Genomic DNA, 18,182 nt, shown 5'->3' on the forward strand with positions numbered 1-18,182 from the left:
TTATACGTATCTGTACTTTTACTCAAGTACTTGATTTGTGTACTTCGTCCACCACTGGCTATAAACCAATAAAGCTTATTTGGGTAGAGAGAATAGCTCTCCTGTTGTCAATCACCGTGTCACACCACACCAGTCATTTACGACTCTACACTCTACAACAGAGAAACGTGTCAGTAATTCCGCGAGAAGAACAGGTACCTCATCCACTGAATTTAAACTCTGAATTTACCAAAAGTCATTTAGAACGCTGATGCTGCTGCTGAGTTCACGCCACATCGTAGTTACCGTGATTTCGAGATGACAACACGAAGTTCTCGGAGCTGTTCATGTCCTCGGACTCTGAATTAAGCTTTTCTATGGCAACACTATCAACACATAAGGTGTGTTCGAGCTCATGCTGCGCTGCGCAGACCGATCGGCGAGATTAGCCGAAAGCAGTCGGGGAGGAGCTGAAAACGGAGCCGTGAAGTCGGACAAATTGGAGATCTCGTTGCTCCCTCAAACATGGCAGATCACGTGGCGTTTGCCTACTTTATTGCAGATTAACTGGAAGCTATAGAAATACCTTTTTTGTTGGAAGAAATGCAGCACATGCAAGTAAAGCAGAAACTACAGATTTCAGCATCAATCAATGTTGACCACATTAGATTAAATGTCTGTGACATTTTAGTTATTCCATAAAAAATATTACTTAAATATGCAGCTGAATACTATAAGTGGTCTGTATGAAAAAAGTACAATAATAAACTTATGCACAAATCCAATATAAAGAATTTAAGGGAAAAAATGTACTGCAGTCAAAAGATCGTAAACTATTTACGAAATGGCATGCAAATTGATTTGTTATGCACGAAACACGCGTGATTATCGTCATGTGGCCAATCATGAGAAGCTGTGACGTCATCACAGCCTGGCGCAGTCCCTTCTGAAATGTTGCGCTGGCTGAGCAAGCCGGCTGTTCTCGAAACGCTCTCGCGTTACTTTGATGCCACACGTGAACGTCACGTGGCGTCGGCGCCGGTTCAAGTCGGACAAAATTTCTAACCGGCATGCACTACTTCAAGTCAGCCGCCGATCGGTCTGCGCAGCGCTGCATGAAGTCGAACGCACCTATAAACAGAACCTATGTTGGTCAGGTGGTACAGCGGTCATGTGGTACAAGTCGTAGCTCTCAGAAGAGTCCCAGTTCACAAGTTCTACTCTTCACTTTTGCAACTTTTAATTAACTATAGAATGTTTAAAATTATGATCTAAACAAATGATAATATAAACAATTTCTCTATTTATTATTTAACTGTTGTTTACATACATTTTTCGAAAATGTCCTTAAAATGCAGTGTTACTGCACCACAGTTCATTTTCCTCCAAATTATCGTGTGACTGGCTCGCTACAAATAATAGACTTGAAAACATTAAATATTAATCCTGTGTTTTTTTTTTTTTTACACTGTAAGTAAAACAGCTTGTGAATAGTCATTTACATTAAAGAGTGCCAAAATGACATTCGCTGTTTCACTTTCAGGCTGAGACTTTGTTTCATACCAAAAGTAACAAGAGACAAAGCCAATAGAGGGTCTGTGTTGTTCTGCTAATTTATGCTGGAAAAAAAACCATGTGGAAGCTCCTAAATCATATAGAGAATGACTAGTTTGGCCAACCACAAACACCTTTTGTTCCTCAGTTTTTTGCACTCTTCTCCTTGTTATAACTTTTGGCAGTCTATAGTACTCCAAATGTTTTTGTTTTGTGTCTGACTACTTGGTAAAGCCCAAAACATGATAATAATTGATCATTTTCAGCAGCAATATTCAGCAAAATATGCAAGTTCCTTCGGCTCAGTGGCAGTTTACATTCCTCAAACAATAAATATTTTAAGCATTTATATTGTCAGTAAAACAGCTTGTGAATAGTCATGTAATATAATTTACCTCAGAAAACTTAAAATAATATGTGGCTACAGTCATGCCATATTAAAGAGCACCAAAATGACATTCGTTGTTTGAATTCCAGGTTAAAATAGACATACACTGGAAGCTGAGACTTTGTTTCATACCAAAAGTAGGGGAAAGCGGGGCACAACCTAACACTTTTTGAATTTTGCAGTTTATGTAAATCCACGTGGGGTTTAGAGTACAATTTTTATCCACATTATTTTCACACTTGTCTAGTACAAATATATCACTTTGTTTCATATTTACAGTGTATACGTTTTTCGTTATTTACCTCAAAAGAAAGGAAGTGAAACGTGACAACATGCCCCGTAGGTGGGGTGCATTGTAACATCTGAGGGGCACGTTGTAACACGACCATATGACAGCTTAAAATGTTATCTGATCGAATGAAAAAAATATACACAACAAACTAAAATATTTTGTCAGTAAAATATATGTTAACTTTTTCAAATGAAGTAATGACGTTTTTTAAACGTTTGACAATAAACACATCGCAACAATGCTTTGAACGGCCCTGATCTCAACACACAGCTGTACAGTAGTTCAAAACAATGTGGACAAATAGATGAAACACATTTAGACATTCAGAAAAACACTACCGTCCCTCCACACACAGCTCTCATAGAACACGACACACATAAACGAGCCAAAATGCTTTACATTACTTGAAATAATAACTTCTGAACATTAAACATTGATTGTCAGCCTTTATTCACCCGTTTCTTGTGGTTTCTTATCAAAATCCTAGAAGTCAATAGTGTAAATTGCGTCGCTAATGTCATAGAATAGCATAGTTTAATAACAGCGGGGCATATTGTAACACAGTGTTACAACGTTCCCCATCTGCGCCACTGGAGTTTAAAGCAGGTTAGTGTCTTCTGCTGGTTTGCCAAGCATTAATAAACTATCTAAACTGATAAATAACAAATTGGAGATTAAAATAATAGCAGATTTGTCTAATTTTAAATGAATACTAAAAACTGAAATGAAAAGTTTACTTCAGCCAGAAATGTACTTTTACTATGGTAAAATAAATATTCAGCGATATCTTAAAAAGGCTTTTGAATTTTGGCGTTCTTTTTTCTCTGCGTAGTTTTGCTATGGCAACTAGTAAACACTGTAAATTTGGTTATGCTAGCATGTGTGGAAATATTTGAACCACATGTGTTACAATTAACCCCGCATTAGGTTGTGCCCTGCTCACCCCTAACAAGTGACAGATTATTGGCTGGCAGGCTCCCCTCAAATGTTTAGTTAAGTTTTGTTTGTGCATCAACAGAAAACAGCAAGACTGAAATATTGGTAACATTTAATCGAAAAAAAGACATTTTATTGCTATTTTAAAAATTATAAAATATGTTCATACCAATCATTTCTGTTGAAAGTTGCCTCTTGCCTGGTCTCATCATGCCAACAGCTGATTGGTCCGTTGCTAGTGAACGAGGTGATTGAAATGCAGCTTTGGAGTTGCCAATGATGTCTGTGAAGTGGCAAGTAACTCATTCAAGAAATAAACCAACACTCTTTTATGCTTTTGTATGCATTTGAAATAAATTTTATTAAATTATTAAAACTTTCCTCTGGAATGGAATTCTACACTAAGGACGATGGAGATCCCAGTAAATCTACCCCCCCCCCCCCCCCCCCCCAACATTCAATAGTCCTTAATAAAATCAGTTATCCTGAGCGTTGCATACACAAATGTGTGGAATTCATGCTTTTCACTTTAAAGCTTGATGACATCATGGTAAAAATGAAACCAGTTTTCAAAAATAAATAGTTGGCATTGCAAAAACTCCAGCATTCACATTGTCCAGCTGGCATTTGAAGCAACCAGAAATGGTTTCCTTCCGAATTTCCATTGCCGTGAACAGTTTTTTGTTTTAGTGATGGGTGGAGATATCTTGCCATGAACATGTCAATCTGTCTGCATATGGCATCGTGTCACAAACAAAACTATGTGTCACAGCTTGAACAGGAAGTGTCCACTGTAAAGATCCTGTTGACACCCAAAACAGTGTGCGCTGCAGGTGATGAACTGTCATTTTTGCCCTATGTGCTATTACACCCAATTTAGCTGACTATCACTGCACCATTATCTACAGAGTTTCCTCGTCATCCTCCAGGCCACTGCTGGGTCTCGTGGGCAGGGACTCCTTAAGCAGGATGTCATCAACCTGCTTTGCACTGTCCTCTGGCTCCTCGGGTATGGATGGTGGCAAGCTGTCAGCGTCCGAATTGAGCACATAGCCTGGCAAGGTAGCATGGGCACTGATAGTTGGCCCCCCGCTGCTGCGGTAGACTCTGCTGGAGAAGAGAGTGGTGGAACGGGTGCCTGGGCCGCCGGCTGCCAGTTGGGACTGACTGCTGGTGCTGTTGTTAAGGCCCGTCAACACAGAGCCATAGCGGTAGCTCCCACACACCACCGGACCCTTCCAATCAAACGCTAGGTTCCACCGTGTCCATGTTTTCTTAATCTCAGTCTGGACCTGTGGATCAGAATTAGATGCTAAGGAACACTTGATGTTGATGTTTTTTATACAGTCACTAGGGCACATTTTTCAACCCGAACACTGAAAACTCTGTACTCGTTTCACCCACAGCTTGTTCTGATTTGTCTATTGTTTTAAAACTAGCTTTTCTTGTACTCAAGTACAACTACAGTATGTTTACATTGATAACAATGTTATTACATTTACACAGCATTCGATGTGACTTAGTGGGCAGTGGGATCTCCATTAACACCACCGGTTTGTAGCATCTGCCTGGCTAAAGCAATGGCAGCTTAGTGTGCCAAAACGCCCACCACACACTGGCTACTGGTGGAGAGGAGACCAAGCAATGTAGCCAATCGGTTTAAATAGGCATGAGTAGGAGGCTGTGACGGATGGAGACCAAAGAGCAAATTTGGCCAGCATGCCAGGGCTGTACTCCTACTGTTTTTGAAAAGCCCCCTGGGATTGCAAATGACCTCAGAGAGTCAGGAGCAGTTTAATATCTCATCCAAAAGACTGAGTCGGCCACTGGGTGAGCACACCCTGCTGGCCGTACTAACACCTCATCCGGGAGCAGCATAGTTTTCTCAAGGAGGTCTCCCATCCATTTATTAACCAGCCTCAACTCTACTACGCGTCAGTGGAAAGTTTGCATTCTAAACACGACACCCTAAAGCCAAGCTCACACTACAAGATCAAAGCTTGTTGTTCTTACATGTTTTTAGTGTGTAGACACCCCCCAGAATGTACGTAGGCAACAGCAGTGCCTGCCTTGCCAAAACACTTGAGGCCCACTGCAGCTGTGACCCAATTAAAGGCTTGTATGGCTTAATATAATGTAAATGATGTCTCGTACTGAAATATGTAGTAGAAAACCCATGAAACATTTATGTTATTTAAAATAATCATTGTGTTATATTTTGGTCTTACAAGTCCTAATACCCGAGGTTCCCTTTAAGGCCCTGTTTACACTAGTGCATTTTTGTTTTAAAACGCATAACTTTTGCTACGGTTACGCCAATCGTTTACACTACTCCGGGGGTTTTCGACCTTCGAAAATGGAGACTTGAAAACGATGCAGACCCCGTTTTAGTTTGAAAACAATAACATCATGCTCATTGTTGTACCCATAGATATGTATACATAGATTTCCCATTCGGCCACTTCAAGCACATAGTGTGTCCGCCATCTAAATAATAGGGCATCTACCTATACATATCTATGGCTGTAACTGCCTGAATGGTCATGTGACATGAGTTTTCAGTTTTGTAGTGTAGACGGAGACTGTTTTTGAAATGCAGTGAAAATGCCAGTGTAGATAAGGCACTAGTGTAAACAGGGCCTTAGAAGTTACATCCTTAGAAAGCTGCATTTGAAGACAACATTCAAATGTGACCTCAAAATGTGCACTTTGTTTCCTGGGGCATAAAGGATACAAGAAATGGATCCCTCACAGCCCAGACCATCTGCTGGGTTACTATTTTAAATGTAAGTATTTAAACTGTTTATCTTACTAATAATTATCCCCTTTTTTTCTTGCCGTTAACAGTGGGTGCGGCCATTTGGAAACTGTATGGGTCTGGCTTCCAGTCTCATCCGCATCCAGCAAATTTTAGCTGTACAAAACCTTTTGCTGCTTGATATTGCAAATCAGTGTTTCTATACTATATTTAATATATACTACTATATTATATTACAGATACAGATAATGAACCAGAAGACTCACCCATAGGCTTACTTCTGCATTAAAGAATAAGGTGGATTGATAGTTTGTGTATATAAATTTGGACCATGGTGAATGTACAGTAAGATTGTGAGTAACAACTGGTTATGAACAAGTTTAATTTTCAGACAGTTGAATATAACTTAAAAAAAAAAGTCCATTACAAATGGCACTGCCGCTCTTGAACAGTAGAACAATTATGGGTTTCCCAAAGAACATTTCAGTGAACAGTTCTTAAAATAACAATTTTTTCTTGGTGTAAAATTTTTTTTTTACTAATCTGAATAACCTTTTTCCACTATAAAGAACATTTTGTGCAATGATGTTAAAGGGGGTTAAACCAAATGCCGTTATTCTGCCATTTGTAAGCTCTTTCAGTAGCTGTGGTCTACTAAAAGCCTCAAAGGCATCATGGTTAAAGTGGAGAGAACAAAGACTTGGGTCTTCAGGAAGTTTTATTCATCCACAGGCATCTTCCCCTTTTTTCTCCTCTTCTTATCGCTAGGAAAGCAGGGAAACTTACATTGCTTCTCTTGTTGCTCTTTGACTGAAAATTACACTGCCCTCCAAAAGTTTGGAAAAACCCCAGGCAAAGTGTGGTTTTGGGCGATATCAGCATACTGTAGTTTGAATCATCTTTGGGCAATCCTTTAGGAGGCTTGGAGTAATATATTAAGACAATGTTTGAATAAACTGACAGCTCGGATGCCCAGATTATGCAGAGCTGTAAAAGTTGCTAATGGTGGATATTTTGATGAATCGAAAATTTTAGTTTTTTCTATGTATAAACTGTTTATGTAATAAAAAATGTATTCGTAGTTTGTGTTGTCCCTTATCAGTTCAAAATAATTACAAATTAAAAAGGATTCATGCCAATATTGTCCAAAACCCCACTTTTCTAGGGCGTTTCCAAACTTTTGGAGGGCAGTGTACATCCAAAAAGCTGCACGCTGTTAGCCTGGAAAAATCCAGACCCTAATCTATTAAGATTAAGGGTCTGGGATCGAGCAATGAAAACTGCCTAACTCGAGGGGCGGCACCAAGCATGCATTTGAAACTCTAACTGCACGCAATTGGATAACGCCACGACCAATCACAACAATACACGCTTAGCTACCAGCAGAGCTAAATGATGTTTCATTAACAAAGTTCGGGAGAAGCGCGTCAGATGCTTAGCGTAAACATCACAAGTCAATCAGCGCCATAGGTTTAAATACAGCTGACTCACCTCAGTTCACTCGATGGTTTATCAGTAAACCTCCACCACCCCATCTCATCACTCCGAGTTCTCGCTACTTCTATTGGGGGGTAACGTACTCTGGGTTCGGGCCACTCCCGAGCTTGGAGCCCTTCACCGGACAGCACGCCAAACATGCACTACTATTCTCCGGCTAATTATATGTAAGCGTGAACTCGTGAACTGATAGATTAAACTCTTGCCGTATCCAGTCGGCAAAACAGCAAAAACGTCCTTCTTGCAAAGGAACGATTCGAGTTTTCGGTTTTCTGTTCCTCTTTTATATGGAAAGCCAAGTCTAACTCGTTCATTGTAGCGGCCAAAGCCGTTTCAAACAACTTGTTGTTCATCTGTAGCGACAGCGATCTTTCAAAGTTTACTATATGATTCGGACGTCGCAGTGCTGTCATCATGAGCTTAGCTCGCCTCTGGCCCGCCTACATCAGATACACCGATTTGATTGGTTCCCACAACTGCTTACGTATTGCAGTAACCTACATCATTGCTCGATGCCAGAGTGTCTTGCAGAGACAATTCAAATTGTGCTCTCGCGAGACCTCTGGATTTCCAGGGTAGCACGCTGTGGCATTGTATCCGGATTTTATTTGTGTTGTTGTAAAAATAGCAACAGGTCACAGCAGTAGCTCAGCAAGTGCAACCATTTTACATCATTGAAATGATAGCACCCCCATAGTCCAAAATATGTATAAAACATTGTGTTTTTTAATATATAAAGTAAGTTTTTAATGGGTTTTATACTGCATGTTTAAGTAAGAACCATAGATGCCAATAAAGAACCTTGGTGGCCTATGATTATCTGTGCACCAGCACAACAGAAAACAAGAAACAAGAAGTCTTCACAAGTGTGACAGGGCAATTTTTGGTGAAGTATGCACTTAGCCTAAAATGCTTGATGCAGCAGAAAACGAGACAGTGCAGTGGCCAAGGTGTCCAAAAACAATGAGAAAATAGTACAGAATGCAATAGCACATCCTGTGATACATCCCCCTTATTATTGTGAAGCAGCTTTGCTGGTGCTCACCTCTCCATTACAGTAGCAGTAGATGATAGACACAAAGAAGCCCTAGAGGAAAAACAAAAATAGATGTTAGCGCACTGTCTCAACACAGAGCAAATGTCACAAACAGCTCACTGCGGTAAAAACATGATTTTGGTCATAATATATACATTACAGCCAAATTTATGCACTGGTCCATATTTTATTTCTTGGTCACGGTTTGTTTTCAGTGATTTGGAATCATTATTTTTGTGTTAGGTATTTAATTAGCCACAGCTGACACTGACCACCTGTTTAGTTTATATATTATATTTAGCAGCATAACATTTCCTTAAATCATTTTATTGTATGTGGCTGCATTTCTGAGGATACTGTAAATGTAAAGGGAAGTGAAGTATTTGTGTTGTGAAGGACATGCACCGAATCGTGTCATCAGGCTTCAGATAAAAGACTCTTAACCTAACCAGCACCTTTCATTTAAGAAAACTGAACATCTCAGACAGAAATCAATGTGGTGTGTCATGAGATGTCAAGCCTATTTGGAGTGCTGTAAATTGGATTTACCTGTCAATGTATTTCTCTGTCTTACATACTACTTTAACATTTTATTTCTTGGAGTTTGCAACAAGCATCTACATGTCAGCAAAAATCTGTGGGTCCATGTTACTTTTGAATTATGTTTATTAGTTGTAAATTATTAGTATGCATATTTTGTACAACCAGTGCTTTTTTTCTAAAGAAACCACATTTTCTCCTTTGCTTTGCTATATGAAAAATGAACAAAGTTTCTAATAGAATATTACCAGTCGTTCCAAATATGCAAGGTGGTTTAATTGTTTTTTTACATTTTTTGAGGTGATGAAATTATAAACACATTACTTTGCAATAGTTGAAAACTTTCATTTTTCATGAAAAAAAAAAACTTATTTAGTTACCAGAGCAGTTTTAAAAAATTGCACGTCATCAGTGAATTGTATATAGTGTTTTTTCTTCTTTCTTTTTTAAGTCTTTCCACCAAATCAGTATTAAATCATGCAAAATACATGCACAGCATTTATATAAATGATGCTAAAAAACAAATTAGAATTTATGATTTTTGGATTATCAAAAGAAAACATATGCATATGTTGACTTGAAGAGATCACTGATTACATTAGCTATTCATGCAATAAAGGCGTCGTTTCCAAGTACCTGGAAAGAATTGAAGAACAGCTCACAATACATCCGCACCTCCCAGCCAAGACCTTCGAAGGTGTGTGGCATTCCAACAAACACAATGTAGTGCACTCCAAACACAAACACCAACACAAGCGTGGATTTAGCGAGCTTCCTGAACAGAGAGAAATGAAAACGTTCTGTGATAGTTCACTCAAAACAAAATCTGTTATTTACTCACCCTCAAATCATTCCAAACCTGTATCAATTTCTTTCCTCTGTGGAGCACAACAATAGATATTGAAGTGCAGTTACCTTTGTACAGCAAACTGCAGAGAGTGAAAGGCTGTTGTGTCATATGGAATCAGTGTGATTGAGGTACACACGGTGACAAATTTCCCCATGCTGATTTCCCATCTGATTCAAGACTGTTAAACATTGAACATGCTATTTTGTTGAGTTTACCAACATAATATAATATATTCTAGTATTAACAATTGCAGTTTACCAAGCTGCTTGATTTGGAAGTTTCACTAATGTGATTAGAGCTGTCACTAACGATTATATTGGTAATGGAGTAATTGGTTGATTATTCTGATGATTAATCAAGTAATTGAGTAATTACAGTGAGGAAAACAAAGTCCCTCAGTTGTCCTCAGTTTGAAAAGATGGATCTCAAAATCACGTAGTCATTATTGAAAAGAGTTTAAATACACAAAACTGCTGAAAAACCAAAGAATTTGTGAAACCTGAATTTTTCTAAAGAACAGCGGACAGTTTAACTGTTCAGGACAAACAAGGGACTGATAAACAACTATAAACAACTAACAACAAGTGCATGTAAACTTTTGAACGGGGTAGTTTTTCTAAATTCGGCTATTATTTTTTCTTGTGGACTAAATGAAAACATCTATTATGTTAAATATCTTATTCAGGTCGGTACTAAATAAAAAATGCCATGTGTTTAGTATGATCCCTCTTATTTTGGTACAATAATTGCGATTTTGCAGATTCTGCAAGGTTTATGTAAACTTTTGACCCTAAACTGTAACTTTTATGGATTTTTTATCATTTTTGAAGATTGACAACATCTGTCCCCGTTCAATTTCACATAAAAAGAGTAAACATTCTGCCTAACATCTCCTTTTATGTTCCACAGAAGAAAGTAAGTCATACAGATTTGAAATGACATGAGGGTGAGTAAAGGATGACAGAATTTTCATTTTTTGTTGACGTGTACAAAAAAAGAAAACCACTTTCAAGTAATATAAAGGCACAGTTTCACCCTGTTTATAACAACACAGAATCTTTATTTCTTTGTGACCACCGTTGAAATATCTCCAGTCAAGCAACATAACACTTTTTGATCTCAGTGAGATATTTGGGCATGCCGATGACGGCAAATACGGAGCGTGACGCAGTTGCGATTTTACGAATTCAGGAAGTTTGTCTTTAATCCGTGTCTGATGAATGACACCCCACACGCCTCCGTGTGGCTTTAATCAGAATAAAGACAAGCGCAACATCTTTTTAATAGCCACGCCTTGCCTGCCAGACAGGTTAAAATGTCTCGCAAATTAGTCATAAAAAGAATCATGAAAAATAATTGGGAAAAAAGTAATGCTGGAAGATCATGAGATAAAAATCCTCTTTTAATTGAAGCCCGGCTGAGTTTGATCAACCAAAGTGTTCCTGTACAAGGTACCAAAGGGTAGTCAAACGACGTGACGTGCGAGCATTTGAGGTCATTCGCTTTACGTATTTGTTTCTATTGAATTTGGCTGAGCAAAACACACTATTCACTGATGCGTTTGCAAATATGACTGTCTATGTCTTTATGCCTGTTCTACCAGCTGTGCAAGCTGACACCTGTGACTCTTCGTTCTGCTAATTAGCAGGGAGGCTGCAATGATCAAATTAATTACTGTTATTAGCAGCGCAAAATGACATCTATTGGCATTGTGTTTGCTCCAAACTGAATTCTTTTCGGGAGCATCCAGAATAACATTTTGACATGCCAAACCCAAATGTGCATTTATAGGGTCTGAAAGCATTTTTTTCCCAAAGCCAGATAAAATAGAAGCCAAAATGTTTCTTTCATCATGTAACAAGATCAAATCTATAATATCCTGTGCCTTTAAAATGCGAGACTGATTTCAGCACATGATGGAATGATAGAAACCACAATCCGAATCAAACGGCGGAATGAGTAGGTGTAGGGAAAGCTTATTATCGCATCTCTTTGCCACAGGCAATTCTGCCTTCAAGCTGTCAGATGAAAGATTTTGTCTAAATTACATAAGGAAATAAATAGTTGCTGTAGGGACGGCTCCCACTCCTAGCAATCTAATAGCAGACACGATGCCACTGTAATGACACAGACAATTTAGACTGGTATAACACTGAATTCACAATTTCAAGGTGCTTGAATGCAACAAAATAGGCTCAATGGAAATGGACGCACAAACCTGTACTGTTTCCGCGTGTCATATCTGCCTGCATTGGTTTCGCGGATCTTAGTGGCGAGAACCCGCACAATATTCACAAACAGGATGAAGTTCAGCTGAGAAAGAGAGAGCAAAGAGAATTAATTGAGTAAAAGGTGACAGAAAATAAAATTCCTTCTACTGCCTAAATATAATTTGAGTAACTGAACTGTTAGAACAGCTGAGGATTTCATCCATTATGCATATCTGGACAATAAAGCCTGTCGCAGGAGGGTCACTGGCAGATGACCGGCTAAGTGATGTGTATGGATGCTTTTTTCCCAAATGAGCGAGGATGTCATTTGAAAAATGCTAATTTCCATCTGTTTAAACATAATGAGTGGGATGTCTGTGCTTGAGATTTTGAGCTCAGTCTGGAATCAATAAGAAAAATAAAAATGCATTTTGGGAGCAGAAAAAATGGTTTAGGGCCATAAGGGTATATTTTAAGCTGGTGTTTGTACTTCAGCTTTCACATATAAATAGGACTCTGTTTGCTGTAGTTGCACTATTTGGTGTGTAAATTTATTCAGAAATTAATTTCTTTCATTTTCTATTATGCCATCAACTAAAAATAATGCAAATAATGCTAAGATATAGATTGCTTGGCTGAGCATGAATAATTAATTAAGAAACATGAGTACATGCATGGCTCTCTTACAAGCATTGGTGTTGTTGTGAATTATGATTAAAGTAATGCACACATGAACACCTAAATGCCCTCAGAAGACTGAAGTAGATGTAAAAAGTATATTAAAAAGTATATAAAAAACAGCTGTGGATCATTCAGTATTAAGAATTAAGTGTATGTAAACTTTTGAATGGAGTTGTTTTTAAAAATTAAACTATTATTTTCTCTTGTGGACTATAGGTAAACGTTTATTATGTGAAATATCTTATTCAGGTCAGTACTAAAAAAAAGTATCATGCATGTGTATGTAAACTTTTGACCTCAACTGTAACTTTTATGGATGCTGTGCATGTATTAAAATTGACAACATAAAAATTCACATAAAAAGTGTAAACATTCTGCCTAACATCTCCTTTTGTGTTCCACAGAAAACTGAAGTAGATGTAAAAAGTATATATACAGTACATTTTTTTAAAGCTATATTAAGAAACACTTCCTATGGTGTTCAAACAACCTTCCAGTAACCACAAAGTCACTTTATCCTAGATATTTACATATCAGTACAAAATAAAACTTTGTAATAAATGTTTTGTTGAAAAAATCTTCGATAACTGTTGTTCAGGTGCAGGGAAGCCAAAGGGCAAAAAAAAAAAAAAAGGTGCTTTGAAAAAGCTACCTATAGAAATGAACATAAATAGGTCGACTGAATAGCAATGCCTACATACATTTCTATACATCAGAAAGAACAAGAGGACACTAAAATGACTGAAAAGACAAAAAAATGACTGTCATTATCTCTTTATAAACAAAAACCCACCACATTTCACCCATTCAGGTTCTGTGGTGCTCTTTGACATGCAACAGGAAAATTATGATGTCATTCTCAATCATGGCAATCACACATTTAAATGACCCCTTCTCCAGAATATTGCCCCCGTATCCACCATCTGTTCAGTGGGAGTATGGGAAAAATGGAAATGTGCTTTTACAGTTTGCAACATATGAATCATCAGTGGCCAGATTTTACTCTCATTATACATCTGACATTCTTACTAATTGTTATCCACACATCCACAACTGCCACGTTTGCGTTTGAATAACAGCATTAGTATACAGTATGTCACAAAATTGAGTACACCCCTTACATTTCAGCAACCATTTTAGCATATCTTCTTAAGGGACAATACTACAGAAATGAAACTTGGATATATTTTAGAGTAGTCAAGGTGCAGCTTGTATAGCAGTATAGATTTACTGTCCACTGAAAATAACTCAACATAGAATTAGAATTGTTGCTCTCCACAAAGATGGCCAAGGCTATTAGAGGTTCAATAACACCTTGAAATCGAGTTACACTACAGTGGTCAGGGTCATACAGAGGTTTTCCAAGATGGGTTCCATTCGGAACAGGCCTTGCAAGGGTCGATCAACGAAGTTGAGCACTCGTTCTGTGCATCAGGTGCAGAACCTGGCTTCAAAAAACGATGCATGAGTGCTGCCAGCATTGCTTTAAAGGTTGCAGAAGTAGAAGTTAAGCTTGTCAGTGCTCAGACCATATGCTGCACAGTGAAACAAGTCGGTTTGCATAGGCATCATCCCAGAAGAAAGCCTCATCTGAAGCTGGCTCACAAGAAAGCCCGCAAACAGTTTGCTGAAGACAAGCGCAATCTTAGTCTTATAATTATATAAAATGTATGAGGCAGAAGGGAAGGTTGGACATACAGTCAAACCAAAAAAAATAAAATATATATATATATATATATATATATATATATTAGGGCCGGGACTCGATTAAAAAAATTAATCTAATTAATTAGAGGCTTTGTAATTAATTAATCGAAATTAATCGCATTTTAATCGCATATAAATATTTGACCTGAGAACAGTGAGAAGTAAGTTTTTACATATGGATTTTTAGTATACCAATGAAGAATGACTGAATACATAAGCTTAAGCAACAAAATATTGTTTATTTTTGTTCAACCAAGTCCAACAGACCAGTGCAATATTGCCATTAAGTGTAGCAATAGGATACAGTGTTTCCCCTAGGTTTCCATACTTTTTTTTCCCCGGTACTGTACCCTACTTTGTGTAATAACGAAAACATTTATTTCAGTGAAAAAATAAGTCCAAAACTCTCTATTTTAACATTTTGAACAATAGGGCTTTACAATCTTTTGCTATTTTTTTTTTAAAGAAATTCTTGTGTGTTTTAATTTTTCTCATAATCAAATGAAAGCATAAACATTTATTTATTTTTAATCAAATGAAAAATAAACATCTTTAATTTTTGGCAAACAAACAGAGGTTTGCTGTTAAAATCAATAAATAATAATAATTTAACATTTAAATAATAATTGTAGTATTTATTTCTACAATTAAGTGGTTAATCTTGTTGTTATATTTATTTTTTATCATATATATTGTTTTTTGTCAATTATTTAAATAGGAATATTGTTCTGTTTCATGTTAAACCGTACTTTTATTTTGACAGGTTGCCGTGAAGTTTCTGTGTGTAAAGTATGATATGATGCTAGTTTTCTCAAATGAAACGGTAAAAGTGACACTGACAGCAGCTTTGGAGACAAAAAGTAGCGGGAGCATCACGCGTGCGTCAGTATGCGTGTAGTAAAAAAAAAAAAACGCCTCTCCACCATTCATACATACAGATACAAACGGAACATGCAGGATTCGTATTAAAACGGTCTTTTTGCATTTCAGTTTTGACAGACACTAGTCCATATCGCGATTTGAATGAAGTGACAGACCAACTTTTGATTTATCAATCCAAAAATCGACGAATTTACGTGGCATTCCGCGCTATAGTAAATTCGGTTTTTATGAATGGAGTCCGCGATCCAGTCCGTGTTTTCGCGGAGGAGACATTGTAAACGCGCCCCCCTAAGATAATGGTAGGGGAAACACTGGGATATTTAGAAATATACTAGCCTACATTTCAGAAATTCAGGTACCCTATAGGTAGGTAGACCTTCTGTAAAAGCATTGAGGTGATACTTGAGGCTCTATGTGCTAGTTGGTGCTCCAGTATAATCGGTCCGCCGAAACTCATCAAAAATTAAGTGCGATTAAAATGCGTTAAAAAAATTTAACGCGTTATTTTTGTGTAATTAATTAATCTAAATTAACGCGTTAAAGTCCCGGCCCTAATATATATACATATATATAACGGAGGCCAGCTAGTAGGTGCTGTGCAGGTACACCTCACTCCCCGATCTCAAGAGACGCACTAGCGACAGACGCTAGGGGTTGCAGCTTTTAGCCTCCTTGTTAGTGCGTCCGCCTCCCGTGCTGGAGACCCGGGTTTGAGACCAGCTCAGAGCGGGTGCGGTAGGACCCGGGTGTGAGGGATTACATACATACATACATATATATATATATATATATATATATATATTCTTCATACAGTGGACTGAAAATTTATACAAATTGGGACCAAAAATTTGATTTGACACTTTGACCTGACCATGTTTTGTTACATACTTTTCTATCAAAGTTATCTGACATTATCAACATAAATTTGTTATGACACAGTTTACCTTGAGTTCTTGTCTCTTTGGGTTACCATTTTATAAACTGTGATAATGTGAGAAATTTTGAAGGTGTCTGAATACATTTTGATTTGACTGTAAATCATTTGTGATTATCAAGATGAATTTGTTCTGACAGTTTAACTCTGAGATCTTGCCATATTTTATTACCATTTTCTAAACTATAGCGAATAAACTGATAATGTGAGAAATGTTGAAGGTGTCTGAATAAACTTTGGTTTGAAAATATCAGTTCATTGCCTTCTCAATCTCTGTCTCACATTTTACAGCCATATACCGCAGTTACAAAGCAAATATCAAAGTATTCAATGATAAATCTTTCAGTGTTTGCAAATGTGTGAACCAAAATGACAGTGTGAAACATTATAATTTCAGTGTCAGAGTAGATCAGCCTGAAATAGAGCTGAGGGCCGTTCACTGAATTTTCAGTGTTTTTTCTGGGGAAAAGTTCATGTATTTTAAAGTTGGAATCATATTTTTTTTACAACTGCACAAGCCAACCACACCAACTTCAATCGCCTTGTGCGTGTAACTTGTAAGCAGAAGTCCAGCTGTGCTGGCTGGCACGAGTTAAACAAGGCTGTGGAAAAAAGTGGTCATGCTGAGGCAGCTTTATCCTCCCCACAGAATACTACATTTGCTTGATGTGCACAAAGAGATACATGTTAGATATACTTAGTTTAACCTCTCACCAGTACGGCTATTACTAAAACCTTCAACAAAAGCAAGCATGTCTGTTTATACATGCAGACAAAATCCACACATAAACATGTCCCTCAAACGCTTGATATGATGCCACGAAAATGGCATGTATAATAATATAAACTTACATTAAAAAAATTCTGGTCTATTAAAGGTTATTGTGAATTCATTTCAAATTGCAAAAACTCATCTACTCAAACTGTGTTTTGTTACTAAAGATTCCATTTAATCTTTATAATGCATTGACGTCTGACTAATCTTTCAGCTATGCATTTACCTGCCAGCCTCTGTATCCTTGAGGATGCAGTGATGGAGAACTGATTGTGCTGTAGAGCATTAGAAGATGACCTAAAGGCCTTGAACCTCAAAGATTCCGTAGCAAGAGATTATTTTAAAATAATAATACAGTGAAGAATAAAACATGTCAGATACATGTAATGTGCTAGATATCTATTCCACCACCATCACCATGAGTGCAGTTAAATAGAAGCTATTATTACAGAGTCTATTCACACTAGGCGTAAAAAAAATGATGCAATTTTCACAGAATGTAAATAGTGGTAGATGTTGTTTGCTCGAAGGTAAAAATAGTAAATACCTGCTTATTTGCATGTAGTGACAAATGATATTCATATAAAGTGTAAACAAAAGAAATGTGCTATTCATACTAAAGGCAACCTGTCCTAGTGTTGCCAGTGAGATTGACTTTTTGAACTCAGAGACACTGCCTTAAAGTTCAGTGAGAAATTCCTGGTCCCAGTCCACTCATTCCTGTCAAAAGTCCTGCCTCCATTCCTGCCAACAAGACTAAGAATAACAAATATTGTCACATGGTATCAGCACAACGAGTCCTTAAAGGAAAAGTACACTTCCAGAACAAATATGTACAGATAATTTACTCGCCCCCTTGTCATCCAAGATGTTCATGTCTTTCTTTCTTCATGTCTTTGTTTGAGGACAACATTTTAGGATTTCTCTCCATATAGTGGACTTCTATGGTGCCCACGAGTTTGAACTTTCAAAATGCTGTTTAAAAGCAGCTTCAAAGTGCTCTAAATGATCCCAGCCGAGGAAGAAGGGTCTTATCTAACGAAATGATCAGTTATTTTCTAAAACATTGACAATACATTACTTTTTAACCACAAATGCTCTTCTTGTCTACCTTTACTCTGCGTATTCCAGTTCAAGACAGTTAGGGTATTTTGAAAAAACTC

General features: G+C 37.5%; 1 protein-coding gene across 1 annotated transcript in view; it reads right to left on the reverse strand.

Moving 5' to 3' along the window:
- Positions 1-3,623: 3,623 nt before the first annotated feature.
- The window catches only part of LOC141340682 (parathyroid hormone 2 receptor-like), a 55,886-nt gene continuing 41,327 nt past the window's right edge, over positions 3,624-18,182 (reverse strand). Inside the window, exons 5-8 of the mRNA XM_073845746.1 lie at positions 12,049-12,143; positions 9,617-9,755; positions 8,450-8,491; positions 3,624-4,441 (exon numbers count right to left, since the gene is read on the reverse strand). Coding sequence (XP_073701847.1) covers positions 4,052-4,441; positions 8,450-8,491; positions 9,617-9,755; positions 12,049-12,143 — 666 coding nt within the window. The 3' untranslated portion in view covers positions 3,624-4,051. The remainder of the gene's footprint in view (positions 4,442-8,449; positions 8,492-9,616; positions 9,756-12,048; positions 12,144-18,182) is intronic.

The sequence above is a fragment of the Garra rufa genome, chromosome 8 (genome assembly GCF_049309525.1).
Source record: "Garra rufa chromosome 8, GarRuf1.0, whole genome shotgun sequence".
Lineage (NCBI taxonomy): Eukaryota > Metazoa > Chordata > Actinopteri > Cypriniformes > Cyprinidae > Garra > Garra rufa.